Source organism: Thunnus thynnus, chromosome 20, assembly GCF_963924715.1.
Source record: "Thunnus thynnus chromosome 20, fThuThy2.1, whole genome shotgun sequence".
NCBI classification, from domain to species: domain Eukaryota; kingdom Metazoa; phylum Chordata; class Actinopteri; order Scombriformes; family Scombridae; genus Thunnus; species Thunnus thynnus.
The window spans coordinates 8892376-8913698 of record NC_089536.1 but is presented as its reverse complement, the minus strand read 5'-3'; the positions used below and the strand labels follow the sequence as shown (position 1 = coordinate 8913698).

At 40.9% G+C, this 21323-nt stretch overlaps 3 protein-coding genes across 4 annotated transcripts; 1 reads left to right on the top strand and 2 right to left on the bottom strand.

The window, feature by feature from the left end:
• Positions 1 to 1713: 1713 nt before the first annotated feature.
• Positions 1714 to 3376, bottom strand: tbcc (tubulin folding cofactor C). Its single transcript, XM_067576075.1, has one exon. It carries the CDS (start codon positions 3324 to 3326, stop codon positions 2286 to 2288), a length of 1041 nt encoding a protein of 346 aa, XP_067432176.1. The 5' UTR covers positions 3327 to 3376; the 3' UTR covers positions 1714 to 2285.
• Positions 3377 to 5381: 2005 nt separating this feature from the next.
• Positions 5382 to 14620, top strand: bicral (BICRA like chromatin remodeling complex associated protein). 2 transcript variants are annotated; one of them, XM_067575668.1, is made up of 14 exons: positions 5770 to 5831; positions 7047 to 7091; positions 7808 to 7871; positions 8039 to 8084; positions 8433 to 8481; positions 8653 to 8718; positions 8927 to 10204; positions 10328 to 10385; positions 10492 to 10532; positions 10644 to 10693; positions 10821 to 10966; positions 11075 to 11169; positions 11264 to 11366; positions 11459 to 14620. In XM_067575668.1, the coding sequence occupies exons 4-14, from the start codon at positions 8044 to 8046 to the stop codon at positions 11941 to 11943; spliced, it is 2412 nt and encodes an 803-aa protein (XP_067431769.1). In that variant the 5' UTR covers positions 5770 to 5831; positions 7047 to 7091; positions 7808 to 7871; positions 8039 to 8043; the 3' UTR covers positions 11944 to 14620. The 2 variants fall into 2 exon arrangements, with proteins under 2 accessions (XP_067431768.1, XP_067431769.1); XM_067575667.1 differs by lacking the exons at positions 5770 to 5831; positions 7047 to 7091 and adding an exon at positions 5382 to 5565.
• Positions 14451 to 21111, bottom strand: si:dkey-21c1.4 (uncharacterized). The gene is made up of 5 exons (XM_067575669.1): positions 20226 to 21111; positions 17986 to 19326; positions 16998 to 17108; positions 15603 to 15719; positions 14451 to 15515 (listed from the first exon to the last, which is right to left on the bottom strand). Exons 1-5 carry the CDS (start codon positions 20233 to 20235, stop codon positions 15487 to 15489), a joined length of 1608 nt encoding a protein of 535 aa, XP_067431770.1. The 5' UTR covers positions 20236 to 21111; the 3' UTR covers positions 14451 to 15486.
• Between the last annotated feature and the right edge of the window lie 212 nt (positions 21112 to 21323).

Here is a 21323-nt window from a genome sequence, read left to right as displayed (position 1 = left end):
AAAAAAAAGGATTCTTGAGACAGAGTACAAAATACAGAGATTTAGTTTCATTCTGTAAGATTCAAACTTAAAGTGCCAGTCAGGGTTCAGCGGATGTGAGCAGAATAAGAGTAATAGTAATAGTAATAATCAGTTTTTATCACAAGGCTCTTTATCTGTTCTCTATTCAAATTTTCTACTTTTGAGTGCTCTGCATTTAAATGATAATGTGTTTGAATGTTTCATAGTCCTTTTTATGGTACTGTAGATTTGTTATAGAATAGGTTTCAGGTTTGTTCAATAATAACAGCTATTGAGTAACAGGAAACAGAAAATTACCGTTATTATTTTGTGAAAAGTACTTCTAAATTTAAAGCTGCAATTACAATGACGCACATTTCCTTCTTTAAAGTGCTCCTGGCTGTGATTAATCGACAATTCATATGTAAAGGTGACTCAGTTTGTATCAAGACTCGAGGCTGCATAATATGTTTTATGTCAGATAATTGACCTGTCAAGGACTACATGATTATGCTGATCACCTGCCAGCTTCAACAGTTTTAATACACATTCTGACTATACAGGTAGTTTAGTGAATGTCTACCTTTTTGTGAGTTTTGAGCTGTAATTGATCCATTAGCAGAATAGCTTTGCCCTCGAATTTCGATCAATATATGTACAGTGGCACATTTTATCAGTGCTCTTTGATGGACAAACTATGTGATGTTTGTAAATGACCTCAAACACCTTTCTGTGCTGCAATTTATTGTTATTTCTCAGCTGACACATATAGGGCTGCAACTAACGATTATTTTCATCACTGATTATTGTTTAATATCTTGTTTGATCCTTAAAATGTCAGAAACTTTTTTGAAAAATGTTTCCCAAAGCCCAGGATGACATCCTCAAATGTTTTATTTTGACGACAACAAAAGATATTCAGTTTATTATCATAGAAGACTAAAGACACCAGACAATATTCACATTTGAGAAGCTGGAATCAAAGTTTGGACATTTTTTTCTTATAAAACGACTCAAAACAATTAATTGATAAATCAAAAAAGTTGACAATTAATTTAACAGTTGGCAACTAATCGATGGATCGACTGATTGTTGCAGCTCTAGACACACCTAGTATGTCAATACCAATGTTTGATAAGACACAATCAGACCATATTTATTGCTTTGGAGATATCCTGTAATGTGTCATCAGTAAACTGTAAACAAATCTATCAACACAGAGTTGGAGAATCCAGCTTTCTCTGTCTGAAGCCTCACTGCTGTTTGAGTTTTACATTTTGCTCTTTTAACTAATTGTGGGGTGAGCATTTAAGCCTAAAGTGCTCCAAACTAGAGCTGCAACAATTAGTTGATTAATCGATCGACAGGGAAATTGATTGCCAACTATTTTGATAACCGATTAATCGTTTTGAGTCATTTTTCAAAGAAATAATACAAAAATTCTCTGATTCCAGCTTCTTAAATCAGAATATTTTCTGGTTTCTTTAGTCTTCTGTGATAGTAAACTGAATATCTTTGGGTCAGACAAGACATTTGAGGTTGCACCTTAGGCTTTGGGAAACATTGATCGTATTATGCGGGTATCAATATATATTGTGTACATTACTCAGGTATCAATATTTAGTATACTCAATTCTGACATCCATGGACAATCATGCACCTTACTCCTGAAGCAAAATCCACCTGACCTTTCTATTCCTTCCGCTCTATTCATTTTTTTATATTTGAGTTAGTGTATTTATTTATTGTATATAATTTAGCCTTTAATTGCATTTGTTTCTTTTACCTCATTGTTGGCTGCTGTAACATTTAAATTTCCCTTGGGGATTAATAAAATATCTACCTATATGCAATGTTCTGACATTTTATAGCCCAGACAACTAGTCAATTAATCTAAAAATTAATTGACAAATCGATAGTTTGTTTCAGCCCTGCTCCAAACCAAAGTCTCATTTTGGCTAAAGAGTGAATGTCTCAGGGGGGGATGAGATGTTCTTCTGCATTATAGCCTACATGTGATTTAGGCTGATAAGGTGCATTTTTATTTAAATACATGAGTGCAGCTTTAATCATGTCATACAAACTGACATTTTTCCCAGCTGTATACACACAGAGCAGTAAAACACAACCAGTGAATGAAATCTGCCAACTAAAGCCGACAATCGCTAGCGTAAAAGAAACAATGAAAGCACATGGACATGATTATGTATGTGTATTCTGGCTGAAAACAATTAATTTGGTGGTTTGTCTGACATGCTACTTTGGCAAATAGAGGCTTAAAAAGTTCAATTCTTGGGGTCCCAGCTGGTTTTCCTGTCTTCTTCTGGAATGACAGCCCAGTTGGGGGAAGGTGTTCCTGCAGCAAGCCAGTTGAAGTCATCCACCTGGTTCCAGTTGTTCCTGTTCTGGTCTAGGCCGGACACACTAAAGTCCTCCTCCAGGCTGGGGTAAGACCAGGAGAAGGGGGCGAAGCTCACTCCTCTACAGTCTTCTATGATGGCTCGGCTCGTGACGTGCAGATACACCTGTGTGTCTGTGGTGTTGTGGGTCCGCAGCTGCTGGCAGGGGAAGGCTAGAGTGCTGTTTCTACAATGATCGATGAATACTGAACTAGACACCGGCCCACATAGGATCTCACAGCTGTCGATGTGCTTCAGGTGCAGCGTGCTGGGGGAACCAAGCAGACGCACCTTGCAGTTAGTCAGATGGGTCAACAGCACGTCTCGTTGCTGGATCTCCTCAGCTGGTTTAATCACAACCACATCGCTCATGTTGGAGAAGCCGCACTGCTCAGAGGCTTCATCCACCTTGGTGCTACCAGCATCTGCAGGTGTGCCAGCATCAGGTGAAGGTGTGTCTGACACTGGTGTCGCTGAGACTTTGTCTGCGGCTTTAGTGCGAGCTTTAAAAGCGAACTTCTTCTTGGGTAGAGCCTCCTCTCTCGTCTCAGCCAGGGAAGTCTGGAGTTTCTGGAGAGCCGCCTGCGCTTGTCTCAGCTCGTACTGCGTTAGAAACAACACGCTGTCGCTCAGAAACTTCTGGAGCTGCACGGTTTTGGCCGTCGCCTCCTCTAGCTTCTGAGTCACGGTGGCCCGGTCCGCTCCGGAGCAACCGGACAGCAGCTCCTCCGCGGCCTCCCGCTCTCTGTTGAAAGCGCTGGAGAAGTACTCGCCCTTCTCCTCGGCGACAGACTGACTCTCTTTAGCTTCTTTTCTCCGCTCGACATCCTCTATCCTCGCCTGGTGCCGCTTCTGAAGGCGCTCCTGTATTTTCACGGCACCGGTTTCGCCGGCGAGCTTGTCTCCAACTTCTACCGTCGCTTCCATGTTGTTGCGGAAGTGTTGACGTTTCTTCTTCTTCGTGGTTTTTGCAAACTGAAGTTGAAGATGCACACCGCCCCCTACTGTAGCTCACATGGTAGTAAATCATCTGCACAATTAATGCAAATTGATAAAAAAAACAAACAAAACCTAAAATATATTCAGGTTTTAGTCACTTACCCGAAACCCACTTATGTAACTCACTTGATATTGTTAAGAGGTCTAATGCCTATATGTACAATTTCTGAAATATAAAGAACATATTTCCCAATAAATGCTATTTAATTAAGAATTAGTTTTAAAAAAGAGTTGACTCTGCATGTAATTTATATTCGATATATTTTTTCTTTTCTTTTTTCCACAGGCTCCCTCTGTATGTACTTTGTATGTGTCACCGGAAGATGCATGTTTTGTAAAATAGTGATGTCTTGTAGTCCCATGTTCGATGGGCCAAATGTTTAGCATGGAACAGAAATAAAAAACACACACAAAAAAACAACAACAACAACAACAACAAAAAAAGAAAAACCCCAAAAAACTGTCTTTCTATAAGCATTCACACGAATACTTGCAGATTGTACAAAATAAGATAAAACCTTACATTTCTGACTACAATAAAACAAAGAATGTGGGTATAAACCATTTGAAAGTATTAAAATGTTTAAGCATTGCTAATATAGATGAGTAGGCCTATATAGGCACTGAATATTTACAGGTTTTATAAGCAATACAAGCATAGTATACATTTATCTCTTTTGGATCTTAATCTGTTAAGTGTGTGGAGACAGCTTGAATAGTTTTAAGTTTTAAACATTTTATTAAAGGAAAGAGTAGCAATTACTGTTTTTTTCCAATGAGTGAATGTATGTTTTTTTACCCCGGTTTTGTGTTTATTTGGACAGGAACAAATTCATTCAGTCTCCATAAGATACTATCACATTAACATTTCCCTTGAGCCTTGACATGCACTCAGTAACCCTTTCAGCTCTTTTTTAAGCCATGTTTATTCAAATCTCCCTGTTTATTTTCACAGTATTACATAACGGGACATCTCATATATTTATTAATAATATAATATTATGGTATTTATGTTCATACAGTTTATGGCATAAGCATACAGAGAAAGTTTAAAGAGAGATTCTTTAATTAATTTCAAAACAAAACAACTTGAGTAGGAACTGTATTAACTTAAAACTTTTGATTTTCATCTGTGTAAGTAAATAAAGTTTATTTAGTATAGCACCTTTCACAGAACAAGTGCTTCACAATAGTAAAATAGTTAAGAAATAAGACCATAAAACAGTAAAAAACAAACAATAAGTTAACAAAAGACATAAAAAACCCACACAGAATTACAGACAGTAGACAGCACCAGGCTAAATATATGTGTATAAAATATGTGGATATGCTGCACTTTTATTACAGTATTAAATGGGAAATCTCATGTATTTATTCATAATCGAATATTATGGTATTTATATTCATATATAGTTTACAGCATAGGCGTACAGAGAAAGATCAAAGAGATATGCTTTAATTAAAAAATAATATCTAATGTGGGATTTAAATACAAAAATTCAAAACAACAACTTGAGTAGGCACTGTATTAATTTAAAACTTTTGATTTTCGTCTGTGTAAGTAGGTTAATTAAAGTTTAATGATAGTAAAATAGTTAAGATATAAGACTATAAAACAGTAGACAAACAATAAAACATAAGTAACAAAAGACGTGAAAAAACACACATAATTACAAACGCTAGACAGCAATAGCCTAAATGACATAATTAAATAAATATGTGTAAAATACGTGGATTAATAGGTAACTTGTATACACAGTATAACTGTCACACCTGAGCGACGTCAAGGTGTGGCAAAAATACACAAACACACACACACACACACACACACACACACACACACACACACACACACACACACACACACTCATACACACACACATCAGAGGCCCGCCCTCTACCGTTGGTAATGGTAAAGTCTAATATCTGCTATTCATAGGGGGCAGTGAAACATGCAATTATAATTAATATTTTTGGATTAAAAAAAAATGTGTGTTGAGAATTAATTCGTCCCATGTTTGTACATTTTATGTGTTAAACTTGCAGAGTCGTGTGCTGCCGCTGTGGACTGATGCTTTTTGGGTTGCCTTGTTCTGTGCACTACCCCAACAACCCGTGCGGTGATGGCGAGGAAACCCCGTTGACAAGGCACTGCTTTTTCATGACGGTGAGTTTCCCCTTTGAGTGTATTATAATTTTGTGATAAAAATTTCAAGGAAAAAACACAACACAGCCTCCTTCCTCCCTTCCTTCAGGGAGGGAAGAGAGTTTGAGCGGAGAGAAAAATCTATCCGAGACAGAACAGGGACAGTGAGGAAAATATATGAGTGGGAGAGGGAGAAGAAGGAGGAGGAGGAGAAGGAGGGGGGGAGCAAATTAAAAGTTGCCAAATGGAGATATTGGGTTTCAAGAGGAGTGAGACAGGAGTAAAGGGTTCGCCTCTTTGAGTCGTCTTTATGTTATGCTAATCGGGATAAATATTTATGGATCGACACGGTTTTTGTCCTTTAGCATTTTCGGTGAATTCCAACCGACCGTTTCAAAAACAGGCGTCGTCGACATCGTGGCTAGCTAACCCCAGAACAAGGCCGATGTTTACCGTTAAAATGTCGCGGAGAGCTTCCCGACCAGAACAACGGCTGGTAGAAAACCCCCGCGATTGAAACGCGTCGGTTCGGCATATCGAGACAAATGTGACGTTTTTCGTGCTGGCAGATGAGCCACATAGAGGACAAATGAAAGCCTCCCCAACAGAGAAAGAAAGAAGCACGTCAGCGTCGACGACGGGCGTTTTTGTGCTGCTTGAATGCGATTATCATTCTGTCGATTCAGTCTATTTTTGGAAATAAAACTTGCAAGCTGTACATTAGCCGGCTTTCTAAACCCAACAGCAGCATTGGCAGGATTACAACAGGGACTACTGCTAGCATGGTGGCGTCGAAGCACCGTATGCTAAAGGGCGGATTTGGGAGGCTGATTTTCAGCTCAAAATTATACAAAAATCCTCAAACTGTTCGGATAAGACGGCTTCATTTTGTCAACCCTTACCAAATTTGTCGAAAAATCTTCAAAAACATTGCTTTTTGCCACCTCAAATGGTTATTTTAGTCAGATTAGGCACTAATGCTTTGCCTTAACGTTAACGTTTGAATTCTGGTTGAATATAAATGTTCAACCGTCAGTATGAGTCGTTAACTACACGTCGGCTTTAACGGTTAAGACGTTGGTTTGGTGATTTTGGATTAGTGAGCTAAAATATTGTTTTTTTTCTTTTTATATTTATTTTACATTACAGTCAATATTGGAAGCGTCGTCGTTAAATAAAACGTCACTATGTTAATCGCCTGGTTTCCGTACTTTTGTTTAAGTATAAATAGGTTTACATGGGGTTTTTAAATCACATTTTTGTAGCATTGTGTCTACTTTTGAACGACAAAAGTGCCTCACTGCCTGTGGTAGCTTGTCCTATCTGAGGGGGGAAAATAGCTGTATTTTCATTAATATTTAAAACCTTGATTTTCTGTAATATCATTTACTTTAGCAGATTTATTAGTATTTATAATTCATAATACATTAAGTTCAAACAGCCTTTTTTTTTTTTTTTTTTAAACTGCAACCCTGTCGTTCTTTGTTCTCCCTGAACCAAAGATGGAGGATGAACGTGGCTCAGCTGTAAAGACAGCCTATGGCATGGTAACAGCCATTTTGTAGCATTGCAGTCATTACATTTTGCACCGACTCAGGAACACAAAGCCTACAAATCCCCTTGACTTTGACACAGTATAAACTAACCTCTAAATGAATTATGTTCAATTACTGCATAAATGACCAATGAAATATTCTTATAACACATGATCTGCATTGGTTAAATACAACTATTAAAATAAAAATAGACAGTAAATTGATAGACATCCAAACACTCACAAACCACTACTATGCTGGATCAAGATAGTGCCAAAATAAGTGATTTTCCCCTTTTAAAACGTAGCACCGAGACTGCTACATACTTTTGTTGGCTGACACAACATAAAGCCAACACCTCTTTCTTCCAATGTAGAAACTCAAACAACTATTCAAGGTTTAAATGGAGCAGGGTGGAGTTATTTACACTCAAATGGCCATTTTCACTCTGTGCAGACACGAGAGACAACCAATGTGGGACAGCAGAGGGAAGTAATGGGTGGGAAGTTTGTGTGTCAGAGGCATGCATCTGTAGGAGGGGATGAAGGACATCCTGCCCTTACTTAAACACTGATCTCCCACAGCACTGAACAACATATCTGTCCCCCTCCACCACCCCCCCTCCCATCCACACACCCGTCTTCTCCCTCGCTCTCGCAACACTCCCACACCCTCTATCTCACACATATAACTCTGTAATCTTACAACTGCATTTTCTCACCCTGCAGCCCATCCTGTTACTGGAAACAAAGGGTGTTAAATGACTGAATCCATGCTCCCTGCTGGAAATCTGTGAGTGAGATGTCCTTGATGCTAACACGATAAGCTAAGCCCTTACAGCTCATACACTCCTACCTCCAGAATAAAAACAAAAAACAAGCGATCAATTGAGGTTCACTCCTTTGATTATTCAAGTTATTAGCCATGCATACTCATAACCCCCCCCTGTACTCTTCTAGGTGTCATGGATGATGAGGACGATCGCCGTCTTCTGGATATTTTAGGGTAAAAACCCCCTTTTATAAAACTGATATACCATCACTTTATGAATGAATGCACTGATATTTGTCTTCACCGGGCAATTCACAGTGTGGCTACACATTTCTATATTTGCCCTTATGTCTCATGTAACTAGACAGGCAATATTATGAGGGTTCCTCTTTGTAATCAAAACCATGTGTATATACAGCTTTATCTTTTTCCTCTTTTGTAGAATTAGGGAAGTTAAATGTCTAGTGGAGATTTACTGTAAAAACCTTTTCTGCCACCCTACTCTGAACTAGCTAAGAACATTAGATGTTAGATTAGATGTTTGTTCTAGGCCCCTAAAAACCTCTTTTGTACCTTTTTCAGAGATGTGGATGCATTGAATGACTATCTCCATGGCAGCAACAGCAAGTCCGTGAGTGACTCTTGCAGATTATTTACTGTATTCTGCCATTTTGAGAGTTTTTGCTTCCAACCTTTTAGTGTGTCTTTGAATCACTTATTTAGATGCTTTGACTTTAATGCATAAAATAACCGAGTCCATTCTCTTTTGAGTTGGTTTGACCGTCTTTTTTTCTTTCTGCAGATTGAAGAGGATGATGTGACAAATGCAGCTTATGGTTCAGATGGATCCTTCTTCGCTAGTGACACAGTGAGTCCTAATCAGGGGGAAATGCACTTTTGGATGAATGTTAATGTGTTAGGAGACCAAAATGGTAAACTATTTGATTAAAAGTTTACAGTATAGTTCCTTTATAGTTAATGTAAGACACAAGCCTTTGGGGAAAGCTGTCTTTTATGCAGTTCACATGCAAATAGTTTTCCACTCTCTTCTCATTATCCCTAAATGCTTCATTTAGGCTGGCTCCAACACTGGCCTCAAGGATGGCTCTTCTACAATGGGTGAATTTGGCGACGATTCAGGCGGGGAAGGCCTCCAGCTCTCCAGCAGCCTTTCATTTATCGAGGATGAATTGGGGACCGGGACCTCGCCTGGAGGGGTGGGTCTTGGGGGAGAGGACCAGCCGTTTGACATCCTCCAGAAGTCTCTCCTGGAGGCCGACATCACGGAGCAGACGCTGGCCCAGGAGGCCTTACTAGACTCCCAGCCCGCTCCCACTCTTGTGCAGGCTCCTGTTCCCTTCCCCTCCCAGCTGGTCTCTGGGGGTTATGGAGGTGGGGTGGGTGTGGTTACCACGGCGACAGCTGCGTTCCCCGCTGGCCAATTCCTGCAAGGGGTGTCCCAGCTGCCCAATGGCTCCGCCCAGCACATACAGGTGTTGGGCTCTTTCGGGGCAGGCAGTGGGGTGATGACTCTTAGCAGCCTGGAGAGAACTCCTCAGATTGTGCTGAGGCCGGGGGCGCCTGTAGCTGCGGCGGGGGCCCCAACAGGGGGGCAGGTGTTTGCCCCTACCCAAGGGCAGGTAGGCCAAGTCGGCTTACCTTTCAAAAACATCCCCCTTCAAAACATAATCATCCAGAGAGGACCGGGAGGGACCCAGACTCTTGTCAGACCTATCCAGCCTAAACCCCATCAAGCTGGCGCACAGACTGTCTACAGCCTTGGTCTTCAGCCCGCTCCCACCACCATGGCTAATGTAGTTAACGCTAACACTGCTGCTTCTGGAGGACACTATGCAGCCAATGGCTCCATTGTAGTGCAGCCGCCACTGGAACAGCAACAAGTGCAGGCCCAGACAAATGTACCACCTGGACAGTTTTTGCTGCCCAGCTCTTTGGCGCTCACTCAGGCCAACACCATCCACAATGGCCCCACTGACCCCAACTCCAACGCTCTAATTACCAGTCAGAACGCGGTGCAGATTGTTGCGGGGCAAAACTTCACTGCACCACCAGGAGGGCAGCTAATTTTGAATCAGGGAGTGGTCAGTGGCAGTCAGGTTGGAGGGGGTGTAACTCAAACATGGACAGGAGCTTCTTGCGCGGGCGCCACCTCTGTGCAAACATCGTGTGCTCCTGGGCGGCTGACGCTGGTTGGCCCGGCAACAGTGGGGGTCGGCAGTCAAAGCCAAGTGTCAGCTAGCCCTGTGCAGCGCCTCCTAGTGACTCAAACTCAGAACTGCAATTCTTTGTCCCCTTTACCTGGTACGGTGACACAGGAACAAGACTACAGACAGGTAAAAGAAATTAACTGCTACTGACGGCGTTTAGTTCATTTTCACCCTGTTTGGCTCTTGTGTTTGTGTCTCTTTCCTGGAAACTCTCATCTGATCAACATCACTTTCATTTTTATTTTCCAGAACTCTTCATCGCCTGCTCTCAAACAGGACAGACAGGTGCAGCTCAGCAGCATCCATGGTAACAAAAACTGTTATTGCTTTAATAATTTTTTTCAGTGTAAAAATTCTGCAGCACTTTGACCTAATGAGTTTTTTTTTTTTGTTACTTGTATTATCTCTCTTAGCCATGAAAACCATGACACAAGATTCAACCCTAAACTCTCAGGTACACAACTTAATCTGCACCTCTGCATGTCTGTGTATATTTTAAGCTGATTTTTGGATGATAGGGATGATGTTGATGGTATTAACTTTGTTATTTACTCATTTTCAATAGGTCAGTGCACAGAAGAGGCCTGCCCCGCCACCACTTACAAGAGGAGGAATGTGAGTCTGTTGACATACCGTGTGTTATTTAGATATTTGTTTTTAATTTCATGTGTAGTCTTGTGTTCGTATGGCTTGTCATCAGCCATTAAAGGAGTTTGTCTTTTTCCTCCTTCCGTCTCCTCAGGATTTTACAACAGTTGAGGAAGGATCACATTGGAGTTCAGACACCGGATCGATGTCGATTCACGTCGATCGATGACGCGCTGCAAAGACTCCTCCCTTACCACGTGTTCCAGGGGGCTCCGCCCAGCCAGGACGAGTTCTCACAGGGTACACCTTTAAATTATATCACGCTAAGTCTGCAACTCTACAACTTCGCTTCCTGCGTTTGTGAAAGTTCTTTCATCCAATTACAGTTTTGTGTTTTACTATTCGCAGTGGATGAGGAATTTGAGTTAGTAGCGACTCATGTGCTGATGAGGACCCAGGCCATGGTAAACAAGTACAGACGGCTACTGATGGTGGAAGCTGAGGTAGGTTCACACATGAGCAAATACTTTCATACATACATGTGTTTCATGTCATGACAGGCACAAGGTTAACAGGTAGCCTCTCACTTCCCCGCAGCGTTCCAGTCCATCATCGGAAATGGTGATGATTGACAGGACCTTCAACCAAGAGGAGCGCAGCAACCTGACACAAGACAAACGCATGGTACTAGTGGATCCAGGTAAAAACTAATGAAGGGTGAAGCCGTTTGGAGTAATTATTTCTCCCACAGAAAGATTTTATGTAACTCTTCTTGTCTTCTTTGTTTTATAGACAGCTTCATGGAGGACTTCTGTTGTGGGGTGAAATCCAAACTTTTCAAAGATCCCTTCCCTTCTCAGCCGCCCAGCTGTAGCTGGAATCAGTCAGACAGAGGCTCTACGCAGCCACCATACAGGACAGACTCCCAGCCCGGGTACGGAGACCCGGGAGGGGGTGGGGCCGCGGGAACAGGTGCGGCAGATAGACTCCACCCTCCGCACGTAGAAAACAAGAGCGTCCTGGAACTGAAGAGATCCCAGCAACGCTTCGGGCCCAGCAGCGCCAGCAACAACAGCCTCATCGCTGCCAACAGTTATCCCCAAGGTAACCACTCACCTTTCGCAGCAACGTCGGGAGGACAGACGCACTACCAGGCGTCTCACAACCTCTCCTCCCACCCCATCCAGCCCCTCAATTCCCCTCAGCTCACCTCACCCCCTCACACCGACACCGACTCTGCTCTAGAGGCGGCTGTCAACAGCATCCTGGAATGTTAAGACCGTCGACACGTCGCTCCACATCATCCCTAACGTATGGTTCTTTTTTATTTGTTGTAAGATTGTTGTATTCCCTCACAACCCTGTGTGGAGAGAGGTTAACTCTTCTTTCAGGCGTATATTCTTTGTGATACCATCTCCGACCTTGTAGCATGTTTTTAAGTTTCTTATGGTTTAATTTTTTGAGGCATGACGAAGGAGTCAGTGTGCGAGTTGAACACAGGCACTTATAATTCACCTATAAAGATCCGGGAATGTGTGCAATGCAATGGACTAACAGATGGAAAATGTTTATTTTAACGTTTTTTTTTTTGTTGTTTTTTTTTTAAAGGGGAAGGGTCTGCAAACAGCCCTGAATGCAAGAGTTGCTCCTCTCTTCACACACACACACACGCACACACAAACCATTTCAAACTTTGTGCCAGTTGATAACCCACCACTACCTATGCTGAAGAACAGGGATGAGGAGGGGAGACTAAATGACGACTCTGTGCCTAATTCTAGGTTTTTATTTTTAAGTGTTTACATGAAGAAGTTCTATTCAAAAAAAAAAAAAATATACATACATTCACTCACTTTCTTCCTGCATTACAAACACACACACACACACACACACTCACACGCTTTTCTACAATGTGTTAGGTAGGTTTACGGTTTCAGAGGTGTGTATATTTCCTTTAAGGCAAGCCCAGCAGAAACACATAGACAAATTGCACTAAACGTACTGTGGCTTATTATCAGGAACTATTAAAAAAAAAATATGAGGCTTTCGTCGGAAACGCAGCGTACGCTCGGCTAAACAGAATGTGAACATTTGGAACAGAACCAAAACCTCTTCACCTGCTTTTCAGCCGCCATGCAACAAGGATATCCTCGTAATCACACTAGAAAGCAGTCAAACTAGTCACATAGACATATAAAGTAGTGATACTGTATGCTGCAGTGCTTTTTTTTTTTTCTCTCTTGTGCTTAAGTCACATTTTCTTTGGCATTTTTTCTTTTGTACCTTAAAGGTATGCAAGCCCCTACACACACACAAGACAAGACACATCGACTTCAACCACTTTATCATTTCATAGTGTGTTTGTGTTAGGGGGAGTCCTCAGATTGAGGAAGATATGTTACAATGTGTTTATCTTTTTTTTTTCTATTTCCTCATTTTTTTTTTATTTTTTTTTTTAGAAATGACACTGTTTTGTTCATTATGGTGTGTTCCCCGGCTCTGTGAACATGACTTGATTTGTTTAAATGACGCTGGAGGGTCATTGATTGTATGTGTCTGTCTGCCTTTTTGCATATAATTATATATTGATCATATCTGTCTATCTATGCTTTACTACCTTGACATGTCTATCAGTGTGTGTGTGTGTATGTATGTGTGTGTGTGTTAATCTGAATACATACACACTGGTCTGGATTTCATGTAGTTTGGTTGTTTGATTGCCATTCTCAAGTATTTTCTCAGTCTCCCAAGATGTGTTTGTTGTTTTTTTTCATGTTGCAGTCTTTCCATCGAAGCATTTCTCACATTTACGCTCTTTTCCTTCTCAGCAGCACAACCAAAATAAATAGGAGAGAGTGTGGTCTTGTCCAGAATCAACCTCAGATCCTTACTGTCCTCAAGTCATGCCCCTAATCTGACTTTAACTCCTATTGTGTTCAGAGTTTTTAGTATTTTATGAGTTTTTATTTCATTTCTAGAGCCAAAACTTTTATAACTACTCCTAAATATTTCCCCTGTATTTTATGTTTTTGGATTGATTTTTTTTTTGGAACGACTCTTCAGAAATCTGCACTATGGCGTATGCAAGAAAGCATGATTTCTGCCAAAACCACCACAGGACCAAAGCGTCGGTTAAAAATGTGTTAAACGGCTCTCGGGGTTGATTCTGGATAGTGCAAACATTTCTCCTACAAATGTATCTGTGAAATATGCCTGCCAATAGGCTACAAGAGCAGACTGAAGGCCTTTTTATATGGAGTGATAGAGAATTCATCTGTCTTTTTTTTTTTTTTTTTTTCTTTTGTGTTAGAGTGCCAGTGGCCATTGCAGCCTACCTGTATCTCTGCCTCAGCTCCAGTAGACTTCTTCTATCTACCAGTGCACACTGAGAAAACTTTTCTCTGCTTTTGAAAGCAATTTCAAATGTCACGTTTAAGGGTCAAGTGTGATTTGTTGCCCCTTTCAAGTGGTTGCTGCAAGATTTAGTGCCTCTATAGCACTTATACCTGCAAGAAAAAAAAATAGTTTTAGAGTCCAGTGTAGGCAAAACTTTGTGTTATCTGGATGCATATCAGTGTCTGAGGGCCTGGTAGTAACATACTGTGCTTTTTCTCACCTGTTTTCAGTGCAGAGATTTTTTTCTGCCTCCATTTTCACTGTTGTTTTGTCTCACTTGATATGTATAGTTTGTTGTTTTGTATAAAAATGAAAAGTGAAACACAAAATATTTATAATTTTTGTATGGAGAAAAAAAAAGAAAAGAATGTAAAACAAAAAACATGAGAAAATGGAAATTATTTTTTATTGTGTTGGCTAAAGAAGAGGCGCCAGGAAAAAAAAAAATCGTCACAAAAAAAATACCGTCATTTTCTTCATTTGTAGCTAATGTGTGTTCACTACAGCAGCAAGGAGAGTCAACAATAAATTCATTTTGAATACAATAACAAACTGGTCCGGTCTGGCTGAGAACCTCCTTCAGCTTCCCTCCATTACTATTCTGTGAGTGTTCATACTGGCACTGATGAACTAAGCATGCATAATAACATCATGTGACAGGGGGGGGAAGCATTTGCAAAAGAAAAACAGATTTGTAACCCTCTACTTCACAGATATGATCTTTACACAGATACTGATCTCAGGACATTTCAATGATTTCATGTTTCTCTCTACATCTGGGCTTCCAGGGAAGGATTTTTATCAAGTTAAAAATCTGTTAGTTCCCTTTAATCCTCTCACGGACCCCAGCACCAACGCCTCTCTCTCACACACACATACACACACACACAAAGGAGCTAAGAAAACTCTGCATAGCAAACGTTAGACTGCACAACCGTTCTTTGGGTTTGTTAACACACAACCCAACAATGACACCTAGTGGAGCTCCTGGGACACACATCGGGAGTGTAACATGGCCACTGACGTCCAAATGACTCCTCTCATCATAAACCAAAACCGTTTGGATTCTTTAACTGATTCCAAAGTAGAGATTATTCACAAAAAAACACTGAATCTGTAAAGTAAAACACAAAGTGAATAAGATAAACACAAATAAGTAAATAAATAATCTGAAATTAAACCTTTTAAAAGCTACATTGCCCACAGGCAGATGCAAATCAGTTGAGAATGAAACATCAGAATTGCAACAGTTCCAGCTGTTCAACTGAAACAAACAATTTGTCAGATACAAATCCAGAGGAAATGTTTGGATTAATTATATATTAATGTCAGGTTAGACGCCTAAAAGTCCTGAAGCTTCCCTCTTGCCACAGCTGCTGTTTCCTCCTCCACAGTCACGCTTGTCCAAACATCATCCATTGACCTTAGTGGTACTTCCTCCAGCGATCACGCTCTGGAAAAAGAAGCAGCCGCTGACATGTTGAGTTATCTCCAAATCTAACCGTTATATAAGGAAACTCAGAGGAATCCGCGCACTTACTTATATGAGGGTAACTCCAGATGTAGCTGAGCACACAGTATCCTGCTAACAGCATGCCCAGTCCACCAACACTGCCTCTCTTCACATCAATATACCTCCTGTAATACCACTGCCAGCCTGAGGGAAGCATAGAGGAGGAGAGGAAAACATACATGTAAAAACTTCACACTCAATATTGCTACGGTGTTTGGGAAATACGTTGCTTTCATGCAGAGATGAGAGGATTGATACCGCTCTCATATCTATACATTAAATGCAAAGCTGAAGGCAGGAGGCAGTTAGATTTGCATAAAGAATGGAAGCAGCCAGCTTGGCTCTGTCCAAAGATAACAAAATGTGCCAACCAGCACCTCCACATCTCACTAATTAACACATTATATCTGGTTTATTTAGTGTAAAAACCGCACGTTGTGGTTTGCATTATGTGCCAGACTATTTCTTGGCTGGGAGCAGTCACTGCTTCCAGCCAAGAACACAAGCCACAAATGGTAATTTTTACACTTTCTTTGTATCAATTAAAGAATAGATTCACGATTTTTCAAGTCTGTCTTAACAGTCAGGTGTCCATATGAACAGTGAAAGAGGTTTTCCTCGCTGTAATCATTCCTTCATACTGGCTGTTAAAAGATCCCCTTCAAATGTGCTTTACTTTAGTGATGGGGGACAAAATCCACAGTGTGTCCACAGTCATTTAGTGCAAAAATGCATTTAAAAGTTTACCTGAAGCTTATATGAGGCTTCAGCAGTCTGAGTCAGTCATATCAAGTGGATATCTGCCATATGTCGTCTTTTTTTGCATAAAATTCCCACTTTGTGTTTCCCTTTTGAGCTGCGGTGGAAGTATATTAACAAAAAGAGGAACTTGATTTGACTCATTTGGATGACTGAAGCTTCATATTAACTTTGGTCCTTATCACTTACATTGTTATGAAGGGATCTTCTAATAGCCAGTATGACCAGGGGGGATGATTATAGCAAGAAAAACCTGTTTCAATGCTAATTTTGGCTCCTGACTGTTGATTTAAGACAGACTTGCAAAATTGTGAACCTGTCCTTTAAACAAACAATAGTGAGTGCTATAGTGAGCTTTAGAGGTGCCTTTAGGAAGAATTTGTTACATTTGGACAGAACCAGGCTACGTGTATTTACCTATTTCATGTTTTTATGCTAAGCTAAGTTAAGCTAAGCTAACCGTCTCCTGGCTGTAGCTTCATTTTAAACGGAAAGACATGAGATTGGTTTCAAGCTTCTCGTCTAACTCTCTACAAGAATGTGAATCAACATGCTTCCCAAAATGTTGATGTATCGCTTTAAAAGCATAAAATCAGACAAACACGAGGCCTACTGGTGTGACCCGGACAGTATATTAGTGTGTGAGTTGTGTGCAGTACTGACCTCTCTGCATCATTTCCACTACATCTCTAGGATGACTGGGGGATTTGCAGGCCAGCCACTCTGGCAGCTCCCTCAGTCTCACCTGCCCAAGACTCCGCTGGTTCAGACCACCTGCAGTTCATGAAGTCCACAAAGAATCATCACACAAACACAACACACACATCCCCCTTCATTTCACTAGGGCTGTGTATTGTTCAAATTTTTGGATAGCATCACCAGTATGATACCACAATTATGCTTTTTTCAATACCTCACTTTGAGGAATACAAACATGAACCAAGTCTCTCTTAAAACCACAATCAGGAGCCCAAATAAACATTGAAACAGGTTTTTCTTGCCGTAATCATTCCTCCTGTTCATACTGGGCATTAGAAGATCCCTTCATAATGCACTTACAATGTAAGTAGTGGAGTCTTCTTTATGAGCAAAAATATATTTGATAGTTTATATGAAGCTTGTATGAAGCTTCAGCCGTCTGAGTTGGTCAAATCAAGTAGATATCTGCCACAGTTACTGTCTTTTTAGTATAAAATTCCCTCTTTGTGTTTTCCTGTTCAACTGCAGCGAAAGGATGGAAACAAAAAGAAGGAATTTTATACTAAACAGGCTGTAACTTTGACTGATATTGACTTGATTTGACAAATTTGGTCGGATGAAGTTTCATCTTTATCTTCAGATAAACTTCTAAACACATTTTTGCACGTAAAGAGGAGGATTGTGCATTATGCAGTATGAACAGGAGGAATGATTACAGCAGGAAAAACATGTTTCAATGTTCATTTAGACTTCTGACTGTTGTTTTAAGACAGACTTGAAACATTAAAGTTGTCTAAACACAATCAAGCGAACATGAAACTATCTGAACAAGATTGTGAATCTGACCAGACATTCAACACCAGCTTCTGATACCTGAGACACATTTCAGTTGTAACCAAAAAATGCACTGAGATTCGATAGCCAGCTCTACATCTCTCCGTCAAATACTGACCTTTAGCTCCATCACCGGCAGTGTTTTCTCTCCGGGCCTCGAGCCGCAGTGTCTCCGTCGTCTCCACCCTGACAGGCAGAGTTTGCGTAGCGAGAGGGAAACGATGAGGGCTAGAAAGGTGTGTGAGTGACGTCATGTGATGGCCCGACTTCAGCCCCTCGTTCATGGTGAATGTAAGTGGAAGGGGCGTGGCTTGGCTCACCTGGGACGATAGATGGTCAGAGAGAAGCGGAGTTGCAGGAGAGGATAGTTTGGACTGAAGGGAACCGTCGTCTTGCAGCGGGATTAGATGAGATGCTTGTTTGGACTTTTTTCTCTTAGCTGGTGTTAGCTCCTTATGTTGTAAACTGGTACTGGGCAGCTGGTTTGATGGAGGTTTAGCTGTTAGCGAGCAGCTAACGTCTTCTTTTTGGTTCCCTGCTGGAACTGGACTGAGACTGCTTTCAATCTGGCCCAGGATGCCCATCCTGCTGGACTCACCGTTGTTTTTAGCTCGGCCTAACGCGGTCTTAACATCCTGGAGGGTAATTCTGGCCTGACGACTACTTCTTTCAGATTTCCAGAGCATCTCATTCCCAGATAAATCCTCTCTTTCCCCCTCGCTGTCCTCCCAGAAGTTGTTTCTTGCTGTGCCTCTTGCACTACTTTCCTTCACTTTCGAGTCCACAGAGGCTGAGGTATTTTTGGTTTTGGAGAGAGATTGTGACACCTTCTTTTTAGAGGCACGTTTGGGTTTGGCGTCTGTGGACAGAAGCGCAGGAGAGGCACATGAGTCTGGATTAGTCTTGGTCCCTGAATTTAGGGGACTAGTAACCGGGCTTAGCGAGGAAGAGCTGGTTCCCCCCAGTGGTCCCTTAGAAACCTGGTTGGACTTTGCAGCTTCTATCAAAGTACGGAGACTCTTCTTTTTAGGCTTAGAGAGGGCAGGAGACGGAGAAGGAGATAGCGACGGGGAGGAGTCGAGGGAGATGGTGGTAGAGGAGGCCATTTTGATTTGATCAGACAGCTTCTGTTTCTTCTTCTTAGTTGATGGGGGAAGAGATATAGAACTCAGGGACGACGATGCTGGCTGTGACGCGAACGATGTGTTCGCACTCTTCAAAGAAGTCGCTGGTGATAATGACGGTGGCGGTCCTGATGACACTTCAGGCACCTTCTTACTCTTTTTTGTCTGTGTGGACTTGTTCTCCGACAAGCCTGCGGCCAGCTGAGAAGACGATGTAGTTGGATTCGCTGTGACGTCATGTTGGGTTGGAGGTGTTTTGGACTTTGCGGCTGCCTTGCAGTGGGGCAGGTGGGTCTTCAACCTTTTGTATGTTTTCCCGCAGAATGGGCACACCTCTGTGGGGAAAAACAAGAACAGAGTAGTGCTCCTGTGTAACTAACAATAAAACTGCAATGATTAGCCTATTAATCGATAAGTCAATCATCAGAAAATTCATCGCCAACTATTTCGATAATTGATTAATTGTTTTGAGCCATTTTCAAAGAAAACCTACTAAAATATCTCTGGTTCCAGCTTCTTAAATGTGAATATTTTCTGGTTTCTTTAGTCCTCCATGACAGTAAACTGAATATCTTTTGGTTGGGACAAAATTTTAAGTTGCATCTTGAGCTTTGACAGTGACGGACATTTTTCATCGCATAACGTCACTCAACCTAGAAAAATGGGCGAGTGACGTCATGTGATGGCCCGCCTTCAGCCCCTCATTGGTCAATAACATGTCAGGAAATGGTGAAAAATGTCGATCACTGTTTCCCAAAGCCCAAGATGACGTCTGCATATGTCTTGTTTTGTCCACAACCCAAATATATTCAGTTTCCTGTCATAGACAACTAAATAAATCAGAAAATATTCACATGTGAGAAGCTGGAATCAGAGAATTTGGACAGGTTTTCATTTTATAAAGTGATTCAGTAGCTCTACTTTGGATAACTTGTACATATATCTGATGATATAGAAATGTACAGTATGTATTATTTGTTCTTTAGTGCACATTATGGGTCGATGGGTTAATTAAGTATTAATATTAAGACATAAAAGGAAGTCACTAATACAGGCTGTGACCTTGTACTTGTGCAAAACTTTTAGCTGTATTCTTCTGTATTTAACCATCCAGCAGCGCAGTAAGTCACAATACAGGTAATTAAACAAATATAAGAAGGCCTTATATTGGTCGTGATTAGGTCACGTGACGTCTCGTCCTTTTGTGAGTGACAAATAATGTTGTGATACTTACCGGAGCTCATTATGCACGAGTCTGCTCAACAGCATATCAAGGCAAATCAAATCGAGTGAGGCATTTTCCCAAAAGTTTGTACCGTCATTCAAAGTGTCATTATTAATCACATGTATACTCAGTTGTGTCACTTTTACATACTTTTTTTTAGTTATAGAAGTGTGCACGTTGGGCGCAGGGTCGTAACCGTTGCGAAGGGAAAGACCCTTCAGGGTAGCACGTTGGAAGCCTGAATATAAATAACAAAATTATGTTTAAATAATTACTGTATTAGTTTACGACTGGTTGAAAAACATGATACGTAGGAGATGAGTTATCTGATGAGACTGTGACGGTTTATGAACATCCTATCTGAGCGTGTTTCTCATCTATATGCAAGATCTGTTCAGTGGGTGTGGTGCGCCGACTTGTTTCTGTCTACGTCGTAAATTAAGATGATTCACTCCTGCCCACTTCCGGCTTCGCGTAAAACCCCCTCGGAACAGAAAACCGTACTTTCTGTTGACGCAATAGGTTAATATTCCCGCTAAACATTTGACATTTGTTTTCGAGATGTATTTGATCTGGCCAGGGTAGTAATTGCGATGTTATTTTAGAGAAAAAATTTGATATTTTACTGATGAAAAATATCTTGAAACGGTTTTTGGCAGTACTCTTGTTTTTATTGCTCTATTTTCTTCTCTTTGACAAAACTTTACAGCACGTGGTCCAGTTTCAGTTTCAGAAGCTTTCAGCCACATCCCGTGGCCTTCTTCAAGTGTATGGAGTTACTCAGTTGTTACAACGTTTTATGATTCAAGTAGTATTTGTGTTTAGTGGACCAGAAAACAAGTTTAACATTTCGTTTCATAGTCATTCTAAGATGGAAAGAATAAGCTAAAAAGAAATATTTTTGCTTATACACAAAATACATTTGTATTTTATACACATTTTTCACTTTTAGGTTTAAAAGTTGAACTGCCAACTCATATCTGTAAATTTATCCAAAGAATGTTTAAAGTGTACTTTTAATGTACAATTTTGGTAGTATATTTTGTAAAAAAATATATTTTTCACTTTTGGGTGAATGTTATTCATAAAGAACCAAAACATATACTC